This window comes from Drosophila mojavensis, unplaced genomic scaffold (assembly GCF_018153725.1).
Source record: "Drosophila mojavensis isolate 15081-1352.22 unplaced genomic scaffold, ASM1815372v1 contig_36, whole genome shotgun sequence".
Lineage (NCBI taxonomy): Eukaryota > Metazoa > Arthropoda > Insecta > Diptera > Drosophilidae > Drosophila > Drosophila mojavensis.
This window is the reverse complement of record NW_025318858.1, coordinates 18,164,692-18,190,656: the sequence shown is the minus strand read 5'-3', so window position 1 is coordinate 18,190,656 and position 25,965 is coordinate 18,164,692. Positions and strand designations below refer to the sequence as shown.

Here is a 25,965-nt window from a genome sequence, read left to right as displayed (position 1 = left end):
TAGATCTCTCGCACAATTGCCAATTGTCGATTGTCTAGATCTTCGCATTTGGCACGTTCCTAACCACTGTGCCTTCGCTATTCAGTGGACGACGCACTTCTATAGAACTGGCAAGCACGACGACCACACCCAAAAATAAATAATGCCCGTATAGCAACATCGGCATCAACATCAACGACATCAAATTCAAAAGTTATCGTAAATTAAGAGATCTGACAGTTTGAAGCTGTACCAGTTGCCTTATAGGGTCTTAGTCTCTGGCTAAATTGGAATCTTGTAAATTAATAGACGCCTCAAATATGAGAAGCGATTTGAGTTATGAATTTGCCTAATTCAAATCGCTTCATTGCTGACAGCATCTCAAAATTTCAGCTGCTGCGAGGTGGGTGAGAAACAGAGACTGAAAATTATATTGGAATAACTTTTAATTGGGCAAAGTTTTTGTTTTTGAATTATTATTTGCATACATAAATAAATATAAAATTCAAAAATATTTAGAGGAAACCTGCCGAGCAATAACAATAAATTTATTACATATTTTCTATTTATATTGGAGCTACCAAGAAAACAAAAAATTGATTACACAATGAACTATGTATGGCCCAAAAGTAAAGTATATCGAATAATAGGTTGCCTAATGCTCAAAATGATCAGAAAATTAAATTTTAGAAAAATAACGGTAAACATTTGCCGCACCCAAAAATATTCCACTTTGCTAAAAGAACGATAAATATGTATGTAGAAAATACGTATATGTTATTTGAATATATTTGGGCTCTATTATGAATACCCCATTTAGTATACTGGGTTTTTCTTAAAAGTTTCTTTTATTTTATTAATACTCAGCCGTATCCTTCTGCATTAATATTTTCAATATACATATTTACTAACTATATATATTTTTAAATATCACAGATATGTGAAACAAATTCCTTATGTATTGCCTGAAATATCATAGTCATATCATACTCAGTCTTTATATATTGTCATAATACTTACATCACACAGTAACTATAAATACAAAAAAAAAAAAAAAACCCCAAAAGAAATAGCTAAATTGAAAACCCAACTTTTGGCAAAGTACGTCAGATGTTTTGCCAAGAAATTCGTCGTATTCCAGTTAAGATAAACAAATAAGGTTTAGTTTATACAATTACGCATAATTCATATATTTTGCGATAGCTTTTGTCTTTATCATACATAGACATATCATATACATATCTTTATACAGATATACGCACATCTAGAGCTAGACTAAGATAATGAGATCGCTGATTCTTTGTGTGTAGAACTCGTGTTTGTGTCATTGGGGCAAAAAGTATAACACTTAACTAAAATTAACAAACATTCAATTGATTTATATATGTATATATATCTATATAGGTATATATATGTTCTTGTATTTAAATGCATTAAAATTAAAATAAAATAACAAATTATGATTGCAATTGTAATTATAATTGTACAGTCTTTGAATGACCGATGAAGGTCTGAGGTTTTCTCTGGGAATTGGTATTGGTGCGTTATAAACAGAATGCGTCTACTACTGGCTATAAGGTACATACGATAATATAACTATATATATATATAGTAAATGGATAGGGACTTAAGATTAAAGTACAGTGGAGCAAAAGCGATATCTAATGCCATATATATTTTGGAATTGTTCTGTTTCGCAATACTTTTTACTAAGTTTCCATTTGATTTGTGTCTAGTTTGTCTTCCTTTGGCTTTTTGCAGTTTGTAGCGCCAATGCGACAGCTATATAGCATCGGGTCTATATGGAAAGTCGATTGGGCTAGTTGTGACTGGTTGAGTTCCTGGGCTCCAGGAACTGCCTGTGCTTCACTGGGGCAACGGCGGCGGCGACGATGACGGCGGCTGTGTGGGCGAGTAGGTGAGCTGGGGGCGTAACCTGCGACTCGAACTCAAAGTGGGCGGCGCTGAAGCTGGAGCTGGTTCTGTAGCTGTAGCTGAAGCCGAAGCTGCGCTGACTGCTACTCCGGGCCAGGCACTTCCCATGCCTGGCGGCGCTCAGCATTCTGGATGCGGCTGCATCCTGAACATAAAACCAATAAATTGCGATCAGCTGACCAATCTATCTGCTCATGATCTCATCGATGGTGAAGCCCAGCGTGCGCTTCGGACGCTCCGCCGTAGCTCCACCAGACGAGGACAGATCCAAAGCAGGCGTATTGTGATTGGAGCCGGGACTGACCAGCTGCACAGGCTGCACAGCAGCGCTCAGTGGCTGGCTGGGGCGAGGAGCTGCTGCTCCTGCTGTTGCAGCAGCTGCTGCTGCCTGAGCCGCTGTGGCCGATTCGCTGTGACTCTGCAGATGACTCTTGAGATTCGCACGCTGGTTGAAGCTGCGCTGGCAGATAGGGCACTTGTGGGGGCCCTCCTCCAGGTGGGTGACCTTGTGCACGGCCAGCGTGCGCGACTGGCAGAAGCCCTTGCCGCAGTCGTTGCACTTGAAGGGCTTCTCCTTCGAGTGGATGTAGCGATGATCGCGCAGATGATCCTGGCGCCTGAAGGCCTTGCCGCAGATGTCGCAGGAATAGGGACGCTCGTCCGTGTGGGTGCGTTCGTGGATGAGCAGATTGTAGGACTTGGTGAACTGGCGATTGCAGTACTTGCAGATGAACTGCTTCTTGGGCCGGCTGCTCCCACTGCCGCCTCCGGCTCCGGCTGCAGCGGCGCCGCTCAGCTTCAAACTGGGCATGACTCCAAAATGGCGAGCGGCGGCATGCAGCGTATGCAGTCCGGCGGGATAGGGGCGCACATGGGGATGGCCATGGGCATGGGGATGGCCGTGATGGTGTGGATGATGGGGATGTGGGTGCGGGTGCGGGTGGTGATGATGCCCAGCTGCAGCAGCTGCTGCCTGTTGTTGCTGCTGCTGCTGGTAGAGGGCGGCATTGCGTATCCATTGGTTCATAAGCAACGCCTGCTGGTGCACGGCCACGGGATCGGCATTGGCTCCAGCATAAACCGGATAATGGCCATGTGGATGCTGCTGTTGCATCTGCAGCCAGAGGCGATGATGTTGCTGATGCTGCTGCTGCTGGTGTTGCTGATGTTGCTGTTGATGCTGCTGTTGCTGTTGTTGCTGGTAGTGCGCCATGTGTCGCAAATGTAGCTGCGTGGCCACTGCCTCATCGACGGCTGTGACTGAGCCAGTGCGTCGCAGCGGCTCCTCGGTGGGCGTGTGTGGTGGCGTCAACATTGGTGACAGGCTGCTTTCGCGCTCCTCTTTGATAACTATGAAATCGTCCTCGACAAAGTCTGAAGATTGCACAAGAAAAAAGAAACGAAATATTGTGATTTAGTTCAATTGTTCTAAAAACTGTGCTAAATATCAAGCATTTTAGCTCGCTTAACTCGCGCTTTGAGTAGGAGAGCAAAAAGCACTTTTGAGCTCTCTCCCTTTCGCACTGCTTTGCCGTCGGCTTTTTCTCGTGCCTACCTTGTTCTCTGCTTATGTTAAGCTCGTCGTCCACGGTTATGTTGCTGATGGGCGAAGCTGAAGTGGAAGACATATTCCCTTTTTGTGTCTTCGTTAAAGTTTGTTGTTCTTAGTTTGTGTCTTTGTGTTGTTAGCACTTGTTTTTTTGCTTGTTCTTTTCTTGTTCACACTGTCACTTTGCACTAACTGTAATATTTGTTCTTTTTGCTTTGGTCTCTGGGTTTTACGTCTTTTTCAATTGTTGTTTTCTGTTTGCTGTTATGCGCTCTTCTCTTTGATGCGACGTGCCCACGACAACGTCTCAACTCAAACTGAATTCTGCTTTCGTTTTGTTACTCTCCGACTCAAACTCGTGAAAATATTCGACGACTCAAAGAGTATATCAAGTGCGCTCTTGCCCTCTCGCTCTCACTTATCCACTCTGTTCAACTGATAGCGTGTATGCGTGCGTGTGTATGTGCTTGTGTGTGTGCATTGAGTGAAGTGACTTCTGCTGTGGCTGCTGCTGCTGCTTCTGCTGCTGTGGCTGCTGCTGCTGTTGCTGTAGCTGTGAGTAGCGCTCGTTAATAACTGAATGCAACTGCGGCGTCGTCGACCGGTTTTGAAGCGAACCAACAGCAGCTGCCTTTTTGCCGTCGTCGTCGCTCGCTGTTGTTATTGTTGTTGTCGGGGTTGAATTTATTTGGAAATGGCAGATACGTACACGCCTACCTGCTGCCCAACGAAGCGCTCCGATTGGCTGATGCCAACTACCAGCGGCTGCCGTATCTGTTTCGGGTCTTTGTTTTTGTTTTTGTATGCTGTATTGTGTGCTTGTGTGTGCTTGTGTGCGCTCTGCGCGCGTGTTCGGCATCGTACAGGGACGACTCCACGACCCAGCCACTCGGCAGCATCGCCTCTCGTTCTCCCGTTCTCTGGCCGTGCTGCATGATGCTTGCTGCTCACTGGCAGTCAGCAAGCGGAAACTGTTGGGCTGATGGTCGGACGCCGCTGTCGGCTGCCGTAGCTGCCGATGCTGCTGCTGCTGCTTCTGCTGCTGCTGCTGGCAGGCAGCCATCAGCCCGGAGACGACCCGCATCCCACCCAGGCGCATGCCCCGGCCAGCTGGCCCTGTATATCCTGCTCCTGCTGCTGCCGGTTGCTGATGCTGCCGGTTGCTGATGCTGCCGTTGTTGCTCGTGCGGCTTTTTGCCTCGCCCCAGGATATTGTAATCTATTGTCCTTCTTCTTCTGCTCCTTTTTTGTTTTTGCATGTGCGTGTGCCTGATTCGTTTTCATTTAAATTTTAATTTGCCACACAAAATCGGAAATCTCTTTTTTGACTGCCTCCCACGTTTAACACATTCGCAGGAAAATTAAATTAGCCAGATCAAAGCAATTGTTGTCTAAACTCATTTTTCGCTCGGGGTGTACGCGTTTCCTCCTCATTTATTCTGAATTTCCGTATGATATTACAAAGACGAGTTTTCAAAAAAGTACACAAATTACATTTGGAAGTCCGTTTCAACAGCAAATTAATTAAATTTATTGTTGATTTAAAAAAAATTAAAATTAAAAATACTATTTAAATACACGAATAATATATATTATTATTAAAAATATACTTAAATTAACTAGTCAAGCTAATTGCGCCTTCCGTTGCCCATTGCCAATTGCTTGTAATGAGTTTGACATTTGAGGCGCTTTAAACATTTCATTTAAAACCTGTACAAAAAAAAATAAAAATAAAAAACTGTCTGTAAAATATGTTTATAGCTAATTGAATTGACTGCGAGTCAAGTAGCGGCACTTTATCGTTTCCGTACAACGGCGAGAAGGAAGGAAAGTCATTTACTCAATTTTCTATAATTTTCCTCTTCTTTTCAGCTGCGGCTATTGCCAATAATAATGTCAATTTGTCAGTAGATAATGATTATTTAATGCGGTAAATTGATGCACACAGATTTGCTGTCATGCTTAAACTTGCCATAGCAAATTGCTAAACCCGAAGCAGTGAAGTTCATGTGGAGCGCGTTGTAAGAGAACAAAATTGAAAAAGTATGATATTTACAAAAATTGCACTAAATTGAACTCAAGTTGTGTAAATGTATATTTACAACATAAACAAAAATAATTCAAAAATAGTAAGCTTAAAAATAAATTTATGTACTATTTAACAATTTAACGTAAAATATAAATATAAATGAAATTCAGCTACAAAACATAAGCATCTATTTATCTTTTATTTTATTTTATTTTTTTTGGTTCTGTACAGAATATTTGTTTTTTAATTATATGTTTTTCTCTACCAAATATAAAATTATAAAATGAAAATGATTTTATTGAAATTTAATATATGTTTATTTCTGAGTCATAGAAAGAAAACTTGACCATTTTTATTATTGAATGTTAGAATAATGCTATATTAGAAAGCCTTTTAAAATTACCGATGGGTTTTAATTGCATTTAGGACTTTCAATCTCAATCAAGCAAATAATATAATTTCAACTTTAACAATTAAAGGTCTGTTCACTGTTTGTTGTTATCGAAAGTGATTTTGCTTTCGGCGGATACTTGAAATCGGGAACACATTTTATTAGGCTTATCAGCAAGGCAGAAAGTAAAATAAAGTAATTTCCAGCTATAAACTATACAAATGTTAAAAAGAAATACTAATACTATATAAATGTATGAATATATATACATACCATAGAAAGATAACAAATTTCTTGGGTTTTGATTTGACAGCAGTAGAGAAGCAAGACAACGGCAAAATAATTCTTTTTCTAGGAGATTGCGAAAGGAGACATAATATAAAACAGATAAAACATATTATGTTAAGAAATATAAAATGGAAAATAGACTAATTTAATCAGAATTACAATATACACTGCATTCAATTTGTATTGAACATAGAACATTTTCGGCTTTGCAAAAAAATTAAGATTATAATATGCATTTTTATAAAATATTTAATATTAAATATATAAATTATTTTCGTAATCTAATCGTCTATCCCGATTTTGTTTGCCTATTTTCTTTTGGCAATTATTGTATAATAAATTCCCCAGTTTTCAATTCCTTTCGATTCCCCTCATCCATAGCTAAACTTCTGTTGGCCACATTCAATGATTTTCGTGGTTTTACCGCACATTAATGCAATCAGCAAATCCATCAATTAACTAATAGTTTTCCCAGCGGATATTAGCTCTGGCTCTAAGCCAAATCCAAGCACCGGCTAAGTCCGGGTCACGTCAACAGAGACTTGCCTGTGCCCAGCTTAGTGGCACACTTTTCCTGCTCTCCCCGGCTGGACTTATGGGAAGGAGTCACTACTGTGCCGCGGCAAGCCAATTACAAAATATTTACTCAACAATTTTTCGTCAATTTTCCCAATTCTCTAAGACAACAGGCGAGTCAAATGCAAAGTCAACTGACTAAATCAAATATCCTGGCTAAGCAAAAAAAAAAAATTCTCAAAAATTCCCAATTTCACATATGTGTGTGTCTCCGTGTGCTGTTGCTGTTGTTTCTTTTGGCTAGCAGCTTTCTTGTGGCAACTGGCAAACGCCGCCGTGTTGACACTTGACAAACAGTCGGCGAACTTTTCCATTTCAAAGTGCTTCCCACAGCCAATCGGAGTGCACGCGCAGTAATTAACATCATGTCATAAGTGTACAAAAAATACAACAACAACAACAACAACAAAAGAAAATAAATAATAATAATAGATAAAAACACAAACACAGCTCGCACTGAGTCAGATGAAAGACCCAGGCCGAATATTTCCCAGCGCACACACATACACACACGCACACAGCTTTGATATATGGCAACAACTGTCAACTTCCTGTGAGCAGACGACACATGTAGAAAGGATTAACTTGACACACACACACATGCACATACATCTGCTGTTGTTTATTTGCATAAGCATCGAGTCGAACACGGAAACGGAAATTGTCCGCCTTGACTTGATCATAAAAAGAGCAGCAAGACAGAGAGAGAGAGAGAGAGAGAGAGCAAAAGAGACCTGGTCCAGGACCTGGCCAAGGATGCACTAATAAAGAAGTCATTAGGCCATAAAACCATAAAAACGAGCCAAAAAGCAAAGCAGGCAACAGAAACGGCAATTGCTCGACATTAGTAGCTCGGGCTGCCTGCGCTCTGGGTTTTTGGGCGCACAAAAAATGTAGAGCATAAAAAATATAACAACGAGAGCAGCGCAGCAGCAAAAAAAAAAAAAAACAAACACAAATAAAAATAAAACAAAATCATCATAAAACACACAGATTTGACAATTCACTTGGCTTTTTGGCCTTTGCTGCTGCTGCTTCCTTCTCCTCCTCCTCCTCCTCCTCCTCTGCATTTTTTGTACCATAAAAACTGTCTTCGCAGAAGACCCTTGACCTTAGCTATCGTTGGCCTGGTTTTTAGCAACATTTGCGACAAACAATTTCATTATCCAACTGCCTCGTTTACGATTTCATTTGTTTTTTGCCATTTCGGCGAACAAAATTAGATTTTTTAGTGCAAAGTCGCGTTTGTCACCCAAAAACATTTCACGGCCCAACGCATTTCATTTGGTTTTTTTTTTTTTTTTCGTAACTTTCAGATATTGATGTTTTTTCACACTAAAAATGTCAGTTCTTTTATTTTATTTTTATTTTTTTTTTTGAACTTATTTTGTGCCCTGTTTTGGCTGTGTTTTTAGAGCACTTGAAATGGCCTTCAAATAATTCTTTGAAGTTTCCAAATAGCTCAATAAAAAAATGTTGATCTTCTTTTTTTTTTTTTTTTTTGTGGAACAAAGAGACAATAATTAAATATGTATGAAAAAAAAATGTAATAAAAATGTAAAATAATGAAAGAAAACACATACATATAGAAAAGAAAATACATACTTGTTATACATATGTATGCATTCATATATGTATGTATATATCCAAAAGTCAAATAGTTCCCGTAGTTGCCAGAAAAATCAAAATCACAATAAATCATATCATGTACATACATACATATATGTATTTACTAAATGTAAGTTGGAAAATTTACTCAATATATATATACATAAATATATTTTTTTTCTTACGTCAAAAATTTACATTTTTATTCAAATAAACTAATAAGCATAAGGCGCAGACAAAATCAAAACTGAATTTTTGTGCATCCAGAGAGAAAAGAATTACGTATTATGATTAAGTTGATGTTTTTGATTAGGCATAAGCTAAAAACTAATTTAAATACATTTTCTCAAATTTAAATTAAAGAAAAATGAAATATGGATGAATTAAAACGAATTAAAATAAATTGAAGAAAATAAAAATGAATGAATCAATTGCCAGAGCGGTTCCAATCATTAAATTTAATGTGCTTAAGATGCAATAGATATTTGACTATTTAATATTTGTCATCAAATTAAAGCGGAAACAAGAAGGATCACAAAAGAAGCAGACAACAATTTAAATGCCAGCCGAGGCCTCTACTCCATTCCATACTCCTGCACATGCTTTTGCATAGACTTTAACTACTTAGAACAGCAAATGCTCTATTCGAGCTCTAACTCATATTTCAAGGCAAAGTCAAAAGCAATTTGGCCAAACGCAAAGAAAATGTAAACAAACAATCAAAATAAACACATGACGATGCTTCCAATGAAAAGTGGAAAATGTGATTTTTCAGCGATGGCAAAAAGTCGCGAAAAGTAAAAGTCGAAAAATTGTCGCAGGCCTTGAGCTGAAATGGATTTCATAATTAGGTAAATATGCGCGAAATGCACTTTTATTGCGAAGGGGATGTGCCCGGGCAGAAGTCAAGGCTAGACGGTTGCAGTTCTTTGCATTGTCTCGATTCGCATTGCTTGCGAAAATTATCTAAACACACCATAAACGCGTCACGCCCGCGACTCGCCATATCGACAATAAATATACATATATATGTATATAGCATATTGCAATGGCAATAAAGGTACCAAGGCCATAGTTGGGCAACGAGCCGACCAGAAACCAAAACACCAAATTGCCAAAAGGCCAAAAAGGGGTGTACCCTTTACCAGCGTAATTAAAAGGGGTTGGCCCAGGTACATCGAGTCCGAGTCCGGAGTCGGATACCTTGCGCGCCTTCCCAGCCCAAAATCGTGGGCAAAGATGCGCTCTCATTGTGTGCGCGCCTTGTGGTGGGCGCGACGCACTTTTACTCCTTGCAGTTACCTGGAAAATGGCAAAGGTGTAGCTGCTGAGGATTAGCTGCACTGAGCTCTAGCTGTATGTACGTGCGTGTCTGTGTGTGTATGTGTGTGTGTGTGTGTGTGTATCTCTGACTTGTCATTGCTGCTTGGCCGTAGCGAAAGGCTGCAGCAAAGGGTTGCATTTATTTGGCAAAATAATTAGATTGATCCTCGGCTGAGCAGCAACGATTACTGGTCAAATTAGCGCTGCAGCAGGCTCCTCCCTTGCCACCGCCCGTGACAGCGGCTACTTAATGCAACGTCCGCTTATCGGCCGCCTGTGTGTGTGGCCATAAAATTGCGCCGTCTGCGATAAGCCGCAACAACAAAAATGTCGCAAAATCTAATAAAAATAAACACGCAGACAGAGTTCAGGTGAGTCGTGAGAGCGGGGCGGGGGGAGCTGTCAACAAGAACAACAACAGCGAGAGCTTTTTTTATGATCTGCTTGACTTTGATTTTAGCCGCCGCGCTTGTCATAAACTGCGGCGACTTTCATATTTTGCCGGCTGTTGATTTTCATATTTCTTTAACAGTGCGCCCCCTCGCCCCTTCGCTCTGTCATTCCTTTTATTTGCGCTTGTGATTTGGCAATATGGCGGCGGCGGCAGCAGCAATGGCGGCAGCAACAAAAAGCCAATCAAAATACGCACCAACCCCAGTGCTCAGCCCCCATCCTCCGCACTACCCCACTACCAGACGCACCGCTCTGCAGACACAATGGCCCAATAGGCCGCCCCCCCTCGAGGCGCAACGAGGCTTTGATTAATGCGTGCGCCTTTTGACCAGAGGCCTAATTGATTTGGCCAAGCGCAACTCTGGTTTGGCTCAGCTATTTTGAATGCTTTTCAATTAACTCGAAAAGGGTAACAAGAAAATAACAAAACGCAACTCCCGTTGCGCGCCTGATCCATTGATCTCTAATTAAAGCGCTATTAATGATACGCCCACCCATCGCTAGCCGGGGCACTGCTCACTCGCCGCTGTCGCTGGTGCCCCGATGATATCGCTTACAGCACTAATCAGCACCAGAAATCCAATCCAAGTGTGTAATTAATAATGCTCCGTTTGGGTTTCCAGCGAACGCCGCTTGTAAAGTATTCAAATTACGCAGACGAAAAGTGTGAAAATGCGTTTTCTCCACTGACAGCGACGAGGCCCGTTGGCCGAGGGCAGCCATAACATTCGTTGATTTATGACTGCAAACATGTGCGACCCACCAGATCCTTTGGCGCATCCTTCAGCGCCACTTCAGTCGCATTCCAGGCACCCTCTCTCCCTCTCCCCCTCCCTCACTCTCGCTCTAGCTCTCTTAGCGGAGTGTCGAGTACAAGTGGGTCGGACCGTGGCCACGATCCAATTACATGCTATGCTGGTTTATTTGGTCACTTGCACTCGGTGTGTTTACAGTGCGCGGCTCGTCATAAATTACGCAATGCTTCAACTCGCAACTCCTCCCACGACAAACACCAACAACAACAACAACAACAACAGCAGTTGACGTAATCTGATGCCCAAATCCTTTGTCGATAACGATTCTGGAAAACTCTTGCACTTTGTTTACATGCGAGCCATGAGACTAAGTGTCGCGTCCTAAATTTTCCCAAATAAAAAACAAAAATCAAATCAAAACTTTTCACTCCAGTGGAAGCTGCCCAAAGTCTACTGAGAAGACTTTAGCTCTCAGTGCACTTGGGTGGTCCAGCGAACAGGCTCTCTCAAGTGGCCCGGGTCACATTTTGCAGTTGCACTTTTACGACTAACTACTTACTAAACATCCATACTTAGAGCTAATGTGCATTTCGGGGAAACATTAGCAGCGATAGCAGCTAAACGGTAGTTCCACAACGCTTCGATGCTCGAGTGGTTTCCCGTTGATTTCCTACTGAAGGATACTCTGCTCACATCTTGAGATTGTTTGGTTTCGTTTTGACACGATTTGGGTTTCACAAAATGCAACAACCGAGGAAGAAGCAGAAGAGCTCTAGAGCTAGACATATGGACTAGACTGTGTGTGAAATCAGCTCAGTTCAGATTTCATCTAAAAATGAAAACATCAACACCTGTAACGGCTATAAATGTGGTTACCTTCTTTCTAAGCTAAGTCAAAGAGACATTTATTTTGGAGGAACCCATAGCAAACACTGTGATTTAAATGTATTCATCTGGATTCATTAATCAGCGCTGCTCATGCTGTCTTCACTGTTGTCAAAAGTCAGAAGTCAGAGTCCCCTAGTTTCCTAGCGGTGTTTCTCATAGTTAATGATCCGTATTTGTTGTCTTTTAAAGTTCTGTTTAGAATCTAAAGTAGGTGAATCAAATGTAATCACTTTGCATCGGCTAAGCTCTGATTCCTTGATAGTTAAAATGGATATCAATAGACTTACTGTATACACTTAATATACCATAACCAACTCCATATAAAAGATTGATTGATTCTGTCACGCATGTGCCAAGCCAGAATATACAAATGTATGTGCAGACCGTGATATATGAAGTTAGACTAGGGCCAAATTGGGTTTCCTCGCCGTGACAATAATACACCAACGTTTTATGCAGAATATAACAAGCCAAAGACCCCATATTACTAACTAAAGTTCGTTTTGCTTTTTTATATTAATTGTAAGCTCTAATAAATAAATGCAATCTGAACTACCAATCTACCAAGGTACCGATGAAATTTCTAAAAAAAAGCATCTTTGCACGCTAATCTTATTATTAAATATCTATATCTTATATTCCATTTAAATTTTGTTTAAAATATTATTAAATACTTATAACGGTACATTTTTATCGTCCAACACTAAGTTCTAAATCGCCCTATTATTTTCATGGCATATACGTTATATATAGGCTGACAACTGTAAGCGGAATTAAGTTATTAAAGGGAAAGCATTGCGAAACCTTTCGTTTGAGTTCCAGTCACGTATTAATCATTGATATAAGCTATAATCACATGTCGCACTTTTCCCTCATTCTAATTTCGCTTTCTGCTGACACCAGGTGAAGGGAGTCCCACACGTAACAGAATGAGGAAGATTGATTTGCTAATGTTGGGTCTGCTATCAATAGTTCTGCTAACTGGTTTCACCAGTGCAAAAGATGGCTGTGAGTAAAATCAAGTTAATCAACATTATGAGCGACTCAAATGCCAAATTCTGTAGTCAAGTGCTTTAGAAAAAAATACCCGGGTAAAACGTGCAGAACACCCCAAACCCGCTACTACTACGATTTAGCTGAAAACCTGTGCCATACGTTCAAGTGGGGCGGTTGCGCAGATCCTGATAATGCCAAGTCCGTGAATCGTTTTCTGACTAAGAAAGAGTGTGAGAAGCAGTGTAGAATGTATCATGCGCATGAAATCAGTATGTTATTTAAATAAACCAATCCAATCAGTACTACGATGCAAAGAATAATTTGTGTTAAGCCTAGTTTCCTGATATACAAGAGACATTTATTTTGGAGGAACCCATAGCAAACACTGTGATTTAAATGTATTCATCTGGATTCATTAATCAGCGCTGCTCATGCTGTCTTCACTGTTGTCAAAAGTCAGAAGTCAGAATCCCCTAGTTTCCTAGCGGTGTTTCTCATAGTTAATGATCCGTATTTGTTGTCTTTTAAAGTTCTGTTTAGAATCTAAAGCAGGTGAATCAACTGTAATCACTTTGCATCGGCTAAGCTCTGATTCCTTGATAGTTAAAATGGATATCAATAGACTTATTGTATATACTTAATATACCATAACCAACTCCATATAAAAGATTGATTGATTCTGTCACGCATGTGCCAAGCCAGAATATACAAATGTATGTGCAGACCGTGATATATGAAGTTAGACTGGGGCCAAATTGGGTTTCCTCGCCGTGACAATAATTACACCAACGTTTTAAGTTTATGCAGAATATAACAAGCCAAAGACCCCATATTACTAACTAAAGTTCGTTTTGCTTTTTTATATTAATTGTAAGCTCTAATAAATAAATGCAATCTGAACTACCGATCTACCAAGGTACCGATGAAATTTCTAAAAAAAAAAAACATCTTTGCACGCTAATCTTATTATTAAATATCTATATCTTATATTCCATTTAAATTTTGTTTAAAATATTATTAAATACTTATAACGGTACATTTTTGTCGTCCAACACTAAGTTCTCAATCGCCCGATTATTTTCATGGCATATACGTTATATATAGGCTGACAACTGTAAGCGGAATTAAGTTATTAAAGGGAAAGCATTGCGAAACCTTTCGTTTGAGTTCCAGTCACGTATTAATCATTGATATAAGCTATAATCACATGTCGCACTTTTCCCTCATTCTAATTTCGCTTTCTGCTGACACCAGGTGAAGGGAGTCCCACACGTAACAGAATGAGGAAGATTGATTTGCTAATGTTGGGTCTGCTATCAATAGTTCTGCTAACTGGTTTCACCAGTGCAAAAGATGGCTGTGAGTAAAATCAAGTTAATCAACATTATGAGCGATTCAAATGCCAAATTCTGTAGTCAAATGCTATAAAAAAAAATACCCGGGTAAAACGTGCAGAACACCCCAAACCCGCTACTACTACGATTTAGCTGAAAACCTGTGCCATACGTTCAAGTGGGGCGGTTGCGCAGATCCTGATAATGCCAAGTCCGTGAATCGTTTTCTGACTAAGGAAGAGTGTGAGAAGCAGTGTAAAATGTATCAAGCGCATGAAGTCAGTATTTAAATAAACCAATCCAATCAGTGCTACGATGCAAAGATTAATTTGTGTTAAGCCTAGTTTCCTGATATCGTTGCTTCAATCTGGAATTTTTCGAATTTTCCAACAAAAATAATACAAAAATAACACTAAATTTACTAAATGAAACCATAATTTGTAAATGCAAGCTTAAGAGTTATTCAATTAATAAATAACAATATTACTAATTATTATTATTAGTTATTCAATATATTATAATAAAAATCATAAGATTTCATGAATTTTTATTGTATTTTTTCAGCAGTATCTTAAATTAAAGATGACAAATCAATAAAATACAAATATCTCTATAAGACAATAAATCAAAAACATTATTTTTTACATAAGGGAGGGATTTGTTATGTAACAAAAGGTTTCTTTAAAAAATGTAATCATTTGTTAATAATTGAAAACTTAATTTGATTGATTGATTGATTTGATTTAACTAGTTTGCATGAGATGTGTCGAGCTTCTCTAAAAGTAGAGCTTATGCATTGATACAAATTAATTATCAATGACATAATAGCTGTAATTACATCCAAGTCAGAGATGAAGTTTAATTTCTAACTCTCTATTCATAACTTTTTATTCTACTCCTTCGAAACATTCCTGGAAATTTTCAAAATATTTATGTATAATAGATGAAAGTCTCTTTCTTCCACTTGGTGATTTCAAAACTCGTTCGCCAATTCCTCTGCAAATCGCTCAATTTGCTCGAATGTGCAACTAATCGAGGTACCTTGCTTGGTTAACCCAACATTTGATGTTTGTCACCTTCGGCCGCGCTGTTGGCTATCTGAGGAAATTGCGCCTGCTGCTAAATGTCGATGGAAATAATTATCTGTTTGGCAAATAGGCTGGACAGCTTCATCAGCAATCTGTTGGCAATTGTTGGCAACGGCCAAGCAATGGCCCTCAACAACAGCAACAGCAACAGCAAGAGCAACTCCTATGTATATCCAATTGCAATTACGCGTATCCTTGAGTTACGAATACGCCGGAGGGGGCACGAGGTTAGCCCAAGCAGCCAGAATTGCTGGGTTTTTGCCAGGCGAGCGAAGCGAATGGGAAACGCACAGCTCTCGGCGTTGGTTCGGCCAGAGATTTGAAGTGGAATCTGCACGGGCCTAATGTTGTGATTAGCATCTGCGTTGACAAACACAGTGAGCGGTCCCAAGGCGAGCGAGGCGACGGCATTGCCTTGGACCAAGCTGCCCCCCACCCAAGATGAATAATTATAGCTGATCTTTATGCGCTTGCCGGCTCCTTGCTGCGACCGTTAATGGGCTACAGTTGATGCCAGAGCGAACTGGGACTGGAACTGAGACTGGGACTGAGACTGTGACAGAGACTGGAGAGCTCCGGCTTTACCTGCAGCGTTTTGGCATTCCGAAAATTCCATTTTTCCTTCAATTGATGCGCTCAGTGAGTCGTCGCATTGTTAGACAAAACGAATTCACGCGTATTCCGCCGAAACTCGCTAATGGTCACAGCGTTCGCAGCATCGCAGCATCGATGCATCGAAGCATCTCGCCTTCACCTTGGTCTCCGCCTGTGTTATTAATGATGGAAATTTGAAAATACAGAAGGTTCAATAATTGCAACATCATTGTGAGCGATGAGCGATGCCTTCGCACCAAACAGAGACAGGCCAGACGGAGAGAGAGAGAGAGAGAGAGTGAGTAAGTAAGAGAGAGGTGGCCAGAGCTTGACTGCCTCTTTTTGCTTGAAAATCAGTGACTTTGTCTCAATAACAATGCTGTAAACAAATTGTGTTTGCTGCTTACTGCTGCTGCTGCTGCACACTTCCCGAGAGCGAAACGGGAGAGAGTTGTTGCTGGCGAACCGGCGAGCCGGCGAACACGCGTGTCTCTGGCTGCCATTTTTCCAGGCCCAGTCAACAATGCAACCGAAGATCAGCGAGAGAATCGTTTTATTGCCGCATTTATGCCTCGAATACCTGCCGCCTGCCGTTGCTCTCCCTCGCTCCCTCGCTCCCTCGCTTCCTCTGCCTCTCCCTCTATCTCTCTCTCCCTGAAGCTCGATCGGCAGCAATGCATTTATATTGCAGCAATTTCGTATCAATTGAATGTCTTCCACGAATCCGCAGCGGCCATAAAGAGCGTCGCGTGTAGGAAGGACAATCCAGCAAACAAAATCAACAAATGGAAGTGCAAGAACCCTGAAGACGACGACGTGGAAGACTTCTTGGCCGGGCTGTCCATTTTAGTTTATGCCAATTTTTGTTGTATGCGCTTCACCTTCACTTTGAGCATGCCCCTGCTCCTGCCACTCTACCCATTCCCATTCCCATTCCCATTCCCGTTTATTGGCCTCGGCCGGCGTCTTTTTGTCATCGCAATTCACGTGTAAAACATGCCTCAAGTTTTGTCTCTTCAGTTGCTTGGCTCGCGACTCCTTTGCCCAGTTTCCTGTTTACATTGCAGCCTTCAGCCCTCGGTCCGCCGACGTTGATGCCGCACGCGCCTCTAAAGCGGTATCAGCTCATGAGCAAACAAACGGTGAAAACTCTTGACCCATTGTCGAGATTCCGTTGAATTGCAGGCGCACGAATCAACTTCCTGCCACTTGAGCACCCAGTCAAAGCTGCAGCTGACCTGCCTTTCGAGATGCATTAGTTCAGGGAGCTCTCTGCAGCACCTGTAGGCAGGGGGAGTATCAAAAGCTAGTATTACCAATACTAATACTAATACTAATAATGGTCATCTTGTTTGACTTAATTGGGTTGAAGAGAAATGAATGAGAAGAACTGCAAGTGTTTAAGTGATAAGCAAGGATAGTAATCAATGTTACTATCTCTTTCTCCCTCTCTATCTCTCTTTCTCTCTCACTCTCTCTCTCTTTCTCACTACTTATCATACACCTTAATACCAGTTGCATTTTAAGCTCTTCACGAACTGTTCAAAAAGGTGAATATTTAAATAAAAAATATATATGTGCAATCACCTCTCTCTCCCCCACACTCCCTCTCTCTCTCTTTTATTATAAACTATCTCTTACTCTATCGTTTTCACTCATTTTCAATTCACATTCAATGCGAATTATCCCTAAAGCATCTCATCCGTATCTATCCGTAAATCATCTTATATATTTGTTATTCCCTAATTGATTAAACTCTAGCTCTCCCTCAACTTACGATTTTGTTATTCTTATCAATTGAATCTCAATCGCATTGTTTCGGTCTGGGACATACGTACAACACGATGATACGCTAACAGCTATTACAAGTAAGTAAACAATATAGGTATAAAAATGTATGTACATATGTATTTATAAGTAAAAATATTAGCTGAGCAGCGAGACAAAAGCATGAAATCAAAGCAAAGACAACTTTCTCTAACTTCAACAGATTTATATATATGTATATATATTATATACACTCCCTCAGCTTTACAATTGCTGTCAGCTAGTCTGGAAACAACAACAATTAGCAACAGAGTCTATAAAATTGAGGACAGATTCTGCGAGGTCATTTACTAATTCCTATCGATCTCTATCAGTCTATCAAGTTGAAGTTCAAGCTAAGCTCTGGGTTTCCGCGTTACATGTTTCTGCACTTCACATAACTGTGAATGGTCCGAGTGAGTGGCCTGATAAGCTATCGGCATGCATCAAGTATCTGGGATCTATTATTGCCACATGCACTTCGCATACGTCAGCAACTGTGCAGCTGTTGGAGGAGGCATTGTCATTCATTACCTGGCAATTTCACCTGCCCAGACAGCAGTTGAAGCCAATTCAAGTAGCGTGTGTTTAGCCCCCCATCTGGAGTGGGCTGGCAGGAAATCGCCGCTCCAAGCGCACTGTGAGCTGCAGCCAGTGCACTCGAGTCGAGTCATGCACTTGGCACAATCTATTGACACTCGGCACTCAGCAACTGGCCAGCTACCCGTCGTTGGTGATTCCATGGCAGCGGGAGATGCGAATCTAGCACCTAATCTCAGTTCTGTTTGACCTCCTCCCAGATATTAATTAGAGCTGTGCGCCCCACGTTCTGCTCTGGGCAGCAAGGCAGCTGGACAGCTGGTCAGCTGGGCAGTTGCTCTGCCTGCTGTGCACACATGTTGGCTTTATGGCCCCTGCTAATCCTGGGCATCGATGTGTCTGGGCGTTTGGAGCTGCCAGGCGACAATCGAGCAAACAGCCAGACAAATGAGCAAACAAATGGCCAGCGTATGTGTCCTTAAACGAACGAAATTGGATCATAACAGCAAAATGTCGAAATCTGCACAAACAGCGCTCTAATTAAGTCCTGCAGCGAGGCACATTAAGGACACAAAGGCTGGCCATGAGCCCATAGAATAACAACTAAAATGGGCGTCCATTAAAATTATACAAACTCTCTATCTCTCACTCTCTATCTCTCACTCACTCTCTCTGTCTCTCTCTCTCTCTCACTCACTCTTTCATTCTGTCTCTGTTCATGACATCAGTGAGTCAGCGTGGAGTGGGGTCATCAAAGTCATCGTCTGCGAGTTGGGAAATCTGTCGATAATAATGAAATCACGCAGAAATATTAATTTCGGGCATGTATAGATTACACGATTGCTGAGATTGGAACCCAGCCCATAAAAACTGACGCCAGACGATGGGCGATGGAAAATATATAATTCTTATAGCACGTCGAGACGATTTCTACATTTTATATTTGCAGTCTTCATAAATATATAACATCTGGCAAAGTGTCGTAAAGGGTTTTTCGAGAACAGAGCATTATTTATCTAAATAACTTTGATTTATTTTTATTTTTATTTTAATTATTTATTTTTTTTTTTTTTTTAGACTCACGGTCACAGTAATCTTGTTAGCGTTTTAGGTTCTACTGGAAAGAAAAACTCTCATTAAAAAAAAAATGCAACTGATATCATTTAAAAGTCAGGCCCCCTTAATACTAGAGTACCACTTGAAAAAACACAGAATGATAGCCAAAGTATAATCTTCCGGTATTTTAGAAGTAAAATAAATATAAAAAAAAAAAAAAAAAAAAAAAAAAAAACAAAACCTTCTAAAACCTTACATATAATCAATATGCAATATTTAATATGTATTATATATTGTCTGAAAGGTTGTTACCTTTCAGGAAGCGAACCAATAAATATGTAATTTATATGAAATATAAAAAATGCAATTGACAAATAATCCTGATAGCAATTTAAAATATGAAAATTTTAGCAATTGTATTACTACGCAGCATTTCTAGCAAGAGAAGAGAAAACAATTATCATAAAGACTTATGCTACCTATAACTAAAATATATAAATACATTAAATATACTTTTCCCATAAGACTCACCAAATTTGATATAAACCCATAGAAAAAATACCCTTTATAATCTCATACAAAACTAAGAATCTGCAGAATAGTAAAATACCAGCAAGATAAACCACATATTAAAGCGGATTCTCAAATTTTAGCCATATCAATATACTTATTCATTTCTAAAAAAAAAAAAATATTTCAGCAAAGTTTAAACAGAGTTTCGTTTAATATTCGAATTCTGAGAATATAGGGCAATCTGAAATTCATATAAATTTCGAAAATGTTTTTTTTTTTTTCGGTTTTCGATACATGCACATATGGTAAGTGTGGTTTGTATTTTTTTCGGAGATGATATCGGGGCCAATCTGTAAGTGTGTTTATTGGGGGCGTCATTGAAACTACCGCGCGCTAGCTGGCAGGCAGTATAATGCTTCCCATGGGCATCCACTTATCGCCTCTGAGGCACTCTGGCGCTGAGCTCACTTGTAATTGCTCTGTTTGTTCAAATACACTGTTCCTGCACTCCTTGCGTCTTCTGCTGCTTATTATTTTTTATCGTTAAAAAACACTTACGAGCATTGTTAACGGTTGGCGTTTATTTCTCTCTCACTTTTTTTTTTGTTGTTTTTGGACTCTTATCGTCTAATGTGGCCCAATCGGCGCACTTGTTGTGTTGCCCTGGGAAGTGGGTCGTTGACAACGCCCACAATCACAATCACAGCCAGTCACACACACACGCTTACACACACAGACGTAATTGTAGCCACCCTTTACACATTTGCAGGCGCCTAAAGAGCTGTCGTTCCATGTCCATGTCTCGAGGCAGCCAAATGGATTTCCCTCTGCCTGTGCACTGGCTCTAACAGTTCCTAATCTTGTGGCCAGCCCTGTTCTCCTATCTCTCTCACCCTCTCGCTCTCTCTTATACTCTTGGTGCGCTGCACTTGTCGCAGCTGCTGCAGCTGCAGCTGCCAGTCGAATTGCATTTCGTCTGCCAATTACAATTATTAACATTGCCTCTTCGTCGCATCGCTTGCGGTTTCAATTAACGCTTCCTACTGTCCATTATCTATTGTTTTCGGGGCCTTTTCCAATTCAATTGTGCATCGAATATCTCAAGGCTTTGCCAGCGTTAAGTGCTCGATAATATATTAAGAGGCCAATTACTGAAATGAAAATGAATCGAACTTATGAGTGATTCCAATGGGGATTGAAAATTTGATTCAGATTGTATTTGTCATATATTTAAAGATACTTTTAGTTTGTTATGAGACTTTGACGTCCTGAAGTTTCCAAGAATAAAGTTAAAATAAAAGCCTTACATTTTCCAGAAACTTCTAAAAGCTTATGTAATTACTAAAATAAATATTTGTATATTTATATTTTTAAATGGATGTATTTCTCAACAACAAATGTAACTAAATGTGAATGTAAATGTTAAACAGTTAAATATAATTTAGTGTCTATATACATATAAGCATATATATAATTTCTATAAATTTGTAAGACAATTTAATATATTTATGCGTATATTTTGAAAACCTTAACTGCTTTGCTAGCGCCATCTATAGCTCGAGTCAAAAAGATTACCGCCATACAAAGTATTTACGAATGCGCACAAAAGTATGCTACATAAAAATTCACACTTTCTGCTGTGGACAAGCGGTGTAAAAAAGCAATTGACATTGTCAGGGCTGGAGCACTCATTTGAAAAAAGAGAAACCGCTCTCAAATGTATGAAATTGTTGTGCGATCGATAATAGCTCGACCAGTGCTGACATACGTCACAAACATGCAATTGCTGACAAGTACAAGTGCAGCGGTTTAATCATGCAATCAGCCACAAAGTGACAAACAAACACAACAAATTAATAAACGTTAACAACAATAGTAACAGCCGCAGTCGAGCGCGCTATCAAGCGATGCGTTACGTAATCATGGAACCCACGAATAAAGCGTCATTTGTTCGACCACCGCGCAGCAATGAAGACGGCAATGGGACGTGCGACGTTAATTGGATTTTGTGTGGCGCTGATTCTAAGTGGGGCAAGTGCGGGCAATGTGCTCGCCATATTCCCGCACTTTGGCTACAGCCACTTTAAGGTGGTGCTACCCATTCTCAACGAGCTGTCGCAGCGGGGTCACCGGCTGACGGTCATTTCGTATGTGCGACATCCCCAGGCAGCGCAGCTGCCAGATTACGAAGAGCTGCTGATTTCCGATGCAAACGAGGATCAGTCGAATACCACAATCAACGTGGTGCCGCTGTCGGAGCACACGCCCACACGCTCGCTGTGGGAGCTCCTGAAGGAGTACTACGAGCTCTATACCAACGGGCAGATCTCCTGTGAGAGCCTCTTCCAGAGTGGCCATGTTGAGACTATCTTGGAGCGCCATAAACAGCAGCCCTACGATCTGCTGCTCACGGAGTACTTCAGCAGGGACTGCCAATTGGCAGTTGCGCAGCTGCTGAAGCTGCCCATCATTGGGATTAGCACTTGTGCATTGATGCCCTACTACTACGACCGCATCGATCTGCCCGACACGCCGTCCTATGTCCAGTCCGAGTTCGTCGGCTTCCCCCGACCTCTGCAGTGGCGGGATCGTCTCCTGAACTTCTTCCAAGCCAAGCTGCTGAAGCTCATCTACAGGCTGCACACGAATCGGGCGGACAATGCGCTGATCAAGCGCTATCTCGACATCGATGTGGATGTGGATGCCGTGGCTCGTGCCCAGACGGCATTCATCCTGGGAAACCAGCATTACTCGCACATGGGCAGTCGCCCGCGCACTCAGCAATTCCTGGAGGTGGGCGGCGTGCACATCACGACCAAAGACGAGCAGCAGCTGAGCCCGCACATTGTTCAGTTCCTAGAGCAGTCCAAGCAGGGCGTCATCTTCATCAGCTGGGGCTCCATGGTGCGCGCCTCCAGCATCGATGCCGAGAAACTGGACGCGATTATCGAGGTGCTGCAACAGCAGCCCCTAAACGTGATCTGGAAATGGGAATCCTCGGAGCCGCCCAAGCCCCAACTGGATGCCAGCAAGTTTCTATTTGTGAAATGGGCGCCGCAGCTGGCGCTGCTCTGTAAGTCGAATCGCAAAGTCAGTCTTTCTTGAATCAAAGCTAACTTCCACATTGCTTCTAGGCCAGCCGAAGGTGAGTCTATTCTGGGCGCACGCCGGTCTGCTGGGACTCACCGAGGCGCTGCACTGCGGCAAGCCGATGCTCATGACGCCCATCTATGGGGATCAGTTTCTGAATGCCTATGCGGCCCAGGATCGCGGCATCGGCCTCAAGCTGGACTATCTGGACATCAATGTGGAAATGCTGCAGGAGTCGCTGCATGAGCTAAGAAAGCCCAGGTGACCTACCTAGAGATCTATTCTATGATTCTATTTCTCTAACTAATCTTTAATCCCCTGCAGCTACGCCTCACGTGCCGCGCAGCTAGCGCAGATCTTCAATCAGCGCGAGCGCACGCCGCTCGAGACGGCCATTTGGAGCGTGGAGCACGTGATGCAGCATGGCATGTTTGCCGTCGAGCTGCTGCAGTCGCCGGGCATCGAGCTCAACTGGTTTATCTACCACTCACTGGACAGTTTGGCTGTCATCTTGGTGGTGGTGCTGCTGCTGCTCATCGCCAGCTGGCGAGCCCTAACGCGAGGCCAGACGCCGCGGAAGCCGCCCAAGTCCAAGAAGGCCAAAAGGTCTTAGTTCTCAGGGAATTTCAATAGACGTTTTTGTTGTCAATAAAAACAAAGATAATAAATAACTTAGATCTACTCTCTAGTAGCGTCCGCGCTGCATGCAGTCGCGTCTGCACTCCTCGTAGGTCAGGAAATTGTTCTCCGTGGAGGCGCAGCCCGTGTAGTAGAAGCTCTCACAGTTGGCCGTCTCCTTGTTGTAGGCGTAGCGCAACTGCCGACCACGGCACAGGCCCGGCGCCTTCGGCTGTTTGCAAGCTAGAAGCGGGGATCTCAACAGCATTAGCCCGATTCATCGGTTCCGATACGATAGAACTCACCGATCAGCTGCTTGACATGCTCGCGCGTCTGATTCTCCAGATGCAGGCTGAAGGTAACGGTTATATGCAGCAGCAGCAGGAACAGCAGCACGCTCCAGCTAATCATTATCATTCTGGATCTTCTTTACGATCTTCGGATCATTTAAAATATATGCAAATGTATATCATACGCAGTTACCGATCAGCTAAGATCACTTCTACTTATATATATTTTTATTTTTTTAGTATTTATTTATATTTTTGTTGTTTACTGTGTTTTTGGGTATAGACTATTACGTTTGTCTAGAACCGTACGAATCGAACTACCTCCACCGAATGTTCTCCGTACAGTGCTCGAGCTCTAGACTTATTTTTCTCAGCTTTCTCTGCTTTTGAATTTTTCCTAAAGTCTCGTTGCGCACGTAGCCGAGTTTCTGTTTTGAATTCTATTTTGGCTTTTTGCTTTTCGCTTCAATTTGATTTTTTTTTTCTTTCGTATGCACTGGAATTGCATTCAATTCTCATTGAGTCAAAACGTGAGTTTTCGGCCACTTTTCTAAACATCTCGAGTGCTCAAATCCAGGAAGCAAGAGAGGCTTCCGTAAGCTATACGAAGTACTACATAAACTAATGGCAAATCGAGTGAGTGTAATTGAGAATGACAAGCTAATATATATCAAAGATATCGAATATTAAATACGCTTCTAGACTTATTTTTTAACTTATTTTCTTTAATGTACCTAGTATAGAAGGGCTGATATGGGTATATCTAGAACATGGCAAATTGAACGTATACAACATGCTGAACATATTTTGATAAACTATTCGATTTGACATTTTGATAAACTATCAGATCCTAGTTTTTAACTGATAGTTATATTCGTATCTCTCCGCTAGGGGTAAGCCTGCTTAAATGTTCAAGAATGATATGATAGCTTGCATAGAAACAACAGTCAAGTGGCGACAAGAGATGAGATACATCTCAAATAAATAATTCATGTAATTAATGATACAAGAATTCGTATAAATTTATCCATCCCTATTTAATAAGTGCTCAAGCTGCTTCTTTTTATCAAAGGAAAACTTCAAGTGCTACTGCCTTATACAGAACTATATGGCATAGTTCGATTACATCAACTAAATATACTAGAATATTTTACTGATAACATTTAAAAATTTGAGGTTGATCCCTTTTTCAATAATACCCATTATCTACCATATCCATTAAAATGAACAACAATGAACATACTATTTTACATATTTATATAGATATCATTGATTATAAAAATATGACAAAGTCTTAAATGGTTAAAGAATTATTAGCGTATAGATCAACAATTGCTTAGAAATAGTAAAATGATGGATAGATAATTAGACAAGCGGAGAAAAGAGTTACATGTTATGGGCATGAAAGTCTTGATCATATAATTGCATAAAAATCAGCTTACAGACTATAAGGCAATCCGTTTTGTATGTGTGTGTATGTGTTTGTGTATGTATGTGTGTTTTTGCACTTGGTACATTTAACAATTATTTTGTTGATTATAATTTGTTTATAGATAATAGATAGGGGAAAACAATTTACACAATGCACATGGCTGAAATAGAACAATGCCAGGACACAGGAACCTACTTACAATTTCTATCGATATCCAATGAACTAGAAGACATAGATTTCTCAATCTTTACATAATAATAGTTTATAAACTCGTTAATAAATTCATAGTGTTGCACAATGTTATCATGATAATCAGATCTCTGAGACAATGAGCTGCATGCTTAAGCTGCTTGTAGATGGGTGTGTGCAGATAAATATCCTTTTCTTTTTTTTTTTTTTTTTTTTTGCGATTACGATTAGTAGTATGAGGACCCTAGGCGTTGCGACTGCTACTTGGGGGATCAGCTTCCATTATTGTGAAAGCCGGATCCTGACTATTGCTTTGGCACACAAATGGCGCACTAGTTAAGATCCAACCGATCGCTTATCAATAACCCTCTCTCTCCAGTGGCAGCAGATGCGCGACAAAGTTCGTTAGAGAGCAGCGTCAAAAAAAAATTTAAAAAAAAAAACATTCTGTACGTTTTCTACACTAGAAATCCTTGTCCCAGCCACTAACATCATCTGGTGGCGGTCCCTCCGGATCGGGTGGATATTCATCGAAATTGGCTGTGTCCACAACGCTCTTCACGCTGGGCTTTATTGGTGGCTCCAGAGAGCGATTCTGCAGGCCCCACCAATAGAAGCCATCGAACCATCTAAATAAGAAATGAA

At 41.0% G+C, this 25,965-nt stretch overlaps 6 protein-coding genes and 1 long non-coding RNA gene across 11 annotated transcripts in view; 2 read left to right on the top strand and 5 right to left on the bottom strand.

Moving 5' to 3' along the window:
- Positions 1-1,139: 1,139 nt before the first annotated feature.
- On the bottom strand, positions 1,140-3,876 carry LOC6577198 (protein odd-skipped). Its single transcript, XM_002003131.4, has 2 exons — positions 3,470-3,876; positions 1,140-3,288 (listed from the first exon to the last, which is right to left on the bottom strand). Exons 1-2 carry the CDS (start codon positions 3,540-3,542, stop codon positions 2,099-2,101), a joined length of 1,263 nt encoding a protein of 420 aa, XP_002003167.2. The 5' UTR covers positions 3,543-3,876; the 3' UTR covers positions 1,140-2,098.
- A 3-nt stretch (positions 3,877-3,879) lies between these two features.
- Positions 3,880-4,995, bottom strand: LOC122757230 (transcription activator MSS11-like). The gene has a single exon (XM_044008806.1). The coding sequence runs from the start codon at positions 4,560-4,562 to the stop codon at positions 3,882-3,884; it is 681 nt and encodes a 226-aa protein (XP_043864741.1). The 5' UTR covers positions 4,563-4,995; the 3' UTR covers positions 3,880-3,881.
- A 7,643-nt stretch (positions 4,996-12,638) lies between these two features.
- LOC26527480 (kappaPI-actitoxin-Avd3d) lies at positions 12,639-14,594 on the top strand. 2 transcript variants are annotated; one of them, XM_015165541.3, is made up of 3 exons: positions 12,640-12,782; positions 14,025-14,129; positions 14,186-14,594. In XM_015165541.3, exons 1-3 carry the CDS (start codon positions 12,704-12,706, stop codon positions 14,392-14,394), a joined length of 393 nt encoding a protein of 130 aa, XP_015021027.1. In that variant the 5' UTR covers positions 12,640-12,703; the 3' UTR covers positions 14,395-14,594. The 2 variants fall into 2 exon arrangements, with proteins under 2 accessions (XP_015021028.1, XP_015021027.1); XM_015165542.3 differs by lacking the exon at positions 14,025-14,129 and having other exon boundaries at positions 12,639-12,782.
- Positions 14,595-20,262: 5,668 nt separating this feature from the next.
- LOC122757286 lies at positions 20,263-21,093 on the bottom strand. The gene is made up of 2 exons (XR_006357264.1): positions 21,009-21,093; positions 20,263-20,852 (listed from the first exon to the last, which is right to left on the bottom strand). It is a non-coding gene; the product is annotated as an uncharacterized LOC122757286 (long non-coding RNA).
- A 393-nt stretch (positions 21,094-21,486) lies between these two features.
- On the top strand, positions 21,487-23,462 carry LOC6577197 (UDP-glycosyltransferase UGT5). Its single transcript, XM_002003130.4, has 3 exons — positions 21,487-22,774; positions 22,836-23,052; positions 23,116-23,462. The coding sequence occupies exons 1-3, from the start codon at positions 21,670-21,672 to the stop codon at positions 23,402-23,404; spliced, it is 1,611 nt and encodes a 536-aa protein (XP_002003166.1). The 5' UTR covers positions 21,487-21,669; the 3' UTR covers positions 23,405-23,462.
- Positions 23,401-24,055, bottom strand: LOC6577196 (kappaPI-actitoxin-Avd3d). The gene is made up of 2 exons (XM_002003129.4): positions 23,715-24,055; positions 23,401-23,652 (listed from the first exon to the last, which is right to left on the bottom strand). The coding sequence occupies exons 1-2, from the start codon at positions 23,824-23,826 to the stop codon at positions 23,477-23,479; spliced, it is 288 nt and encodes a 95-aa protein (XP_002003165.1). The 5' UTR covers positions 23,827-24,055; the 3' UTR covers positions 23,401-23,476.
- An 884-nt stretch (positions 24,056-24,939) lies between these two features.
- Positions 24,940-25,965, bottom strand: part of LOC6577195 (cGMP-dependent protein kinase, isozyme 2 forms cD5/T2) — a 60,349-nt gene continuing 59,323 nt past the window's right edge. For all 4 annotated transcript variants that reach the window (XM_015165538.3, XM_015165540.3, XM_015165539.3 and 1 more), the window contains one exon: positions 24,940-25,949. In XM_015165538.3, coding sequence (XP_015021024.1) covers positions 25,784-25,949 — 166 coding nt within the window. In that variant the 3' untranslated portion in view covers positions 24,940-25,783. The remainder of the gene's footprint in view (positions 25,950-25,965) is intronic.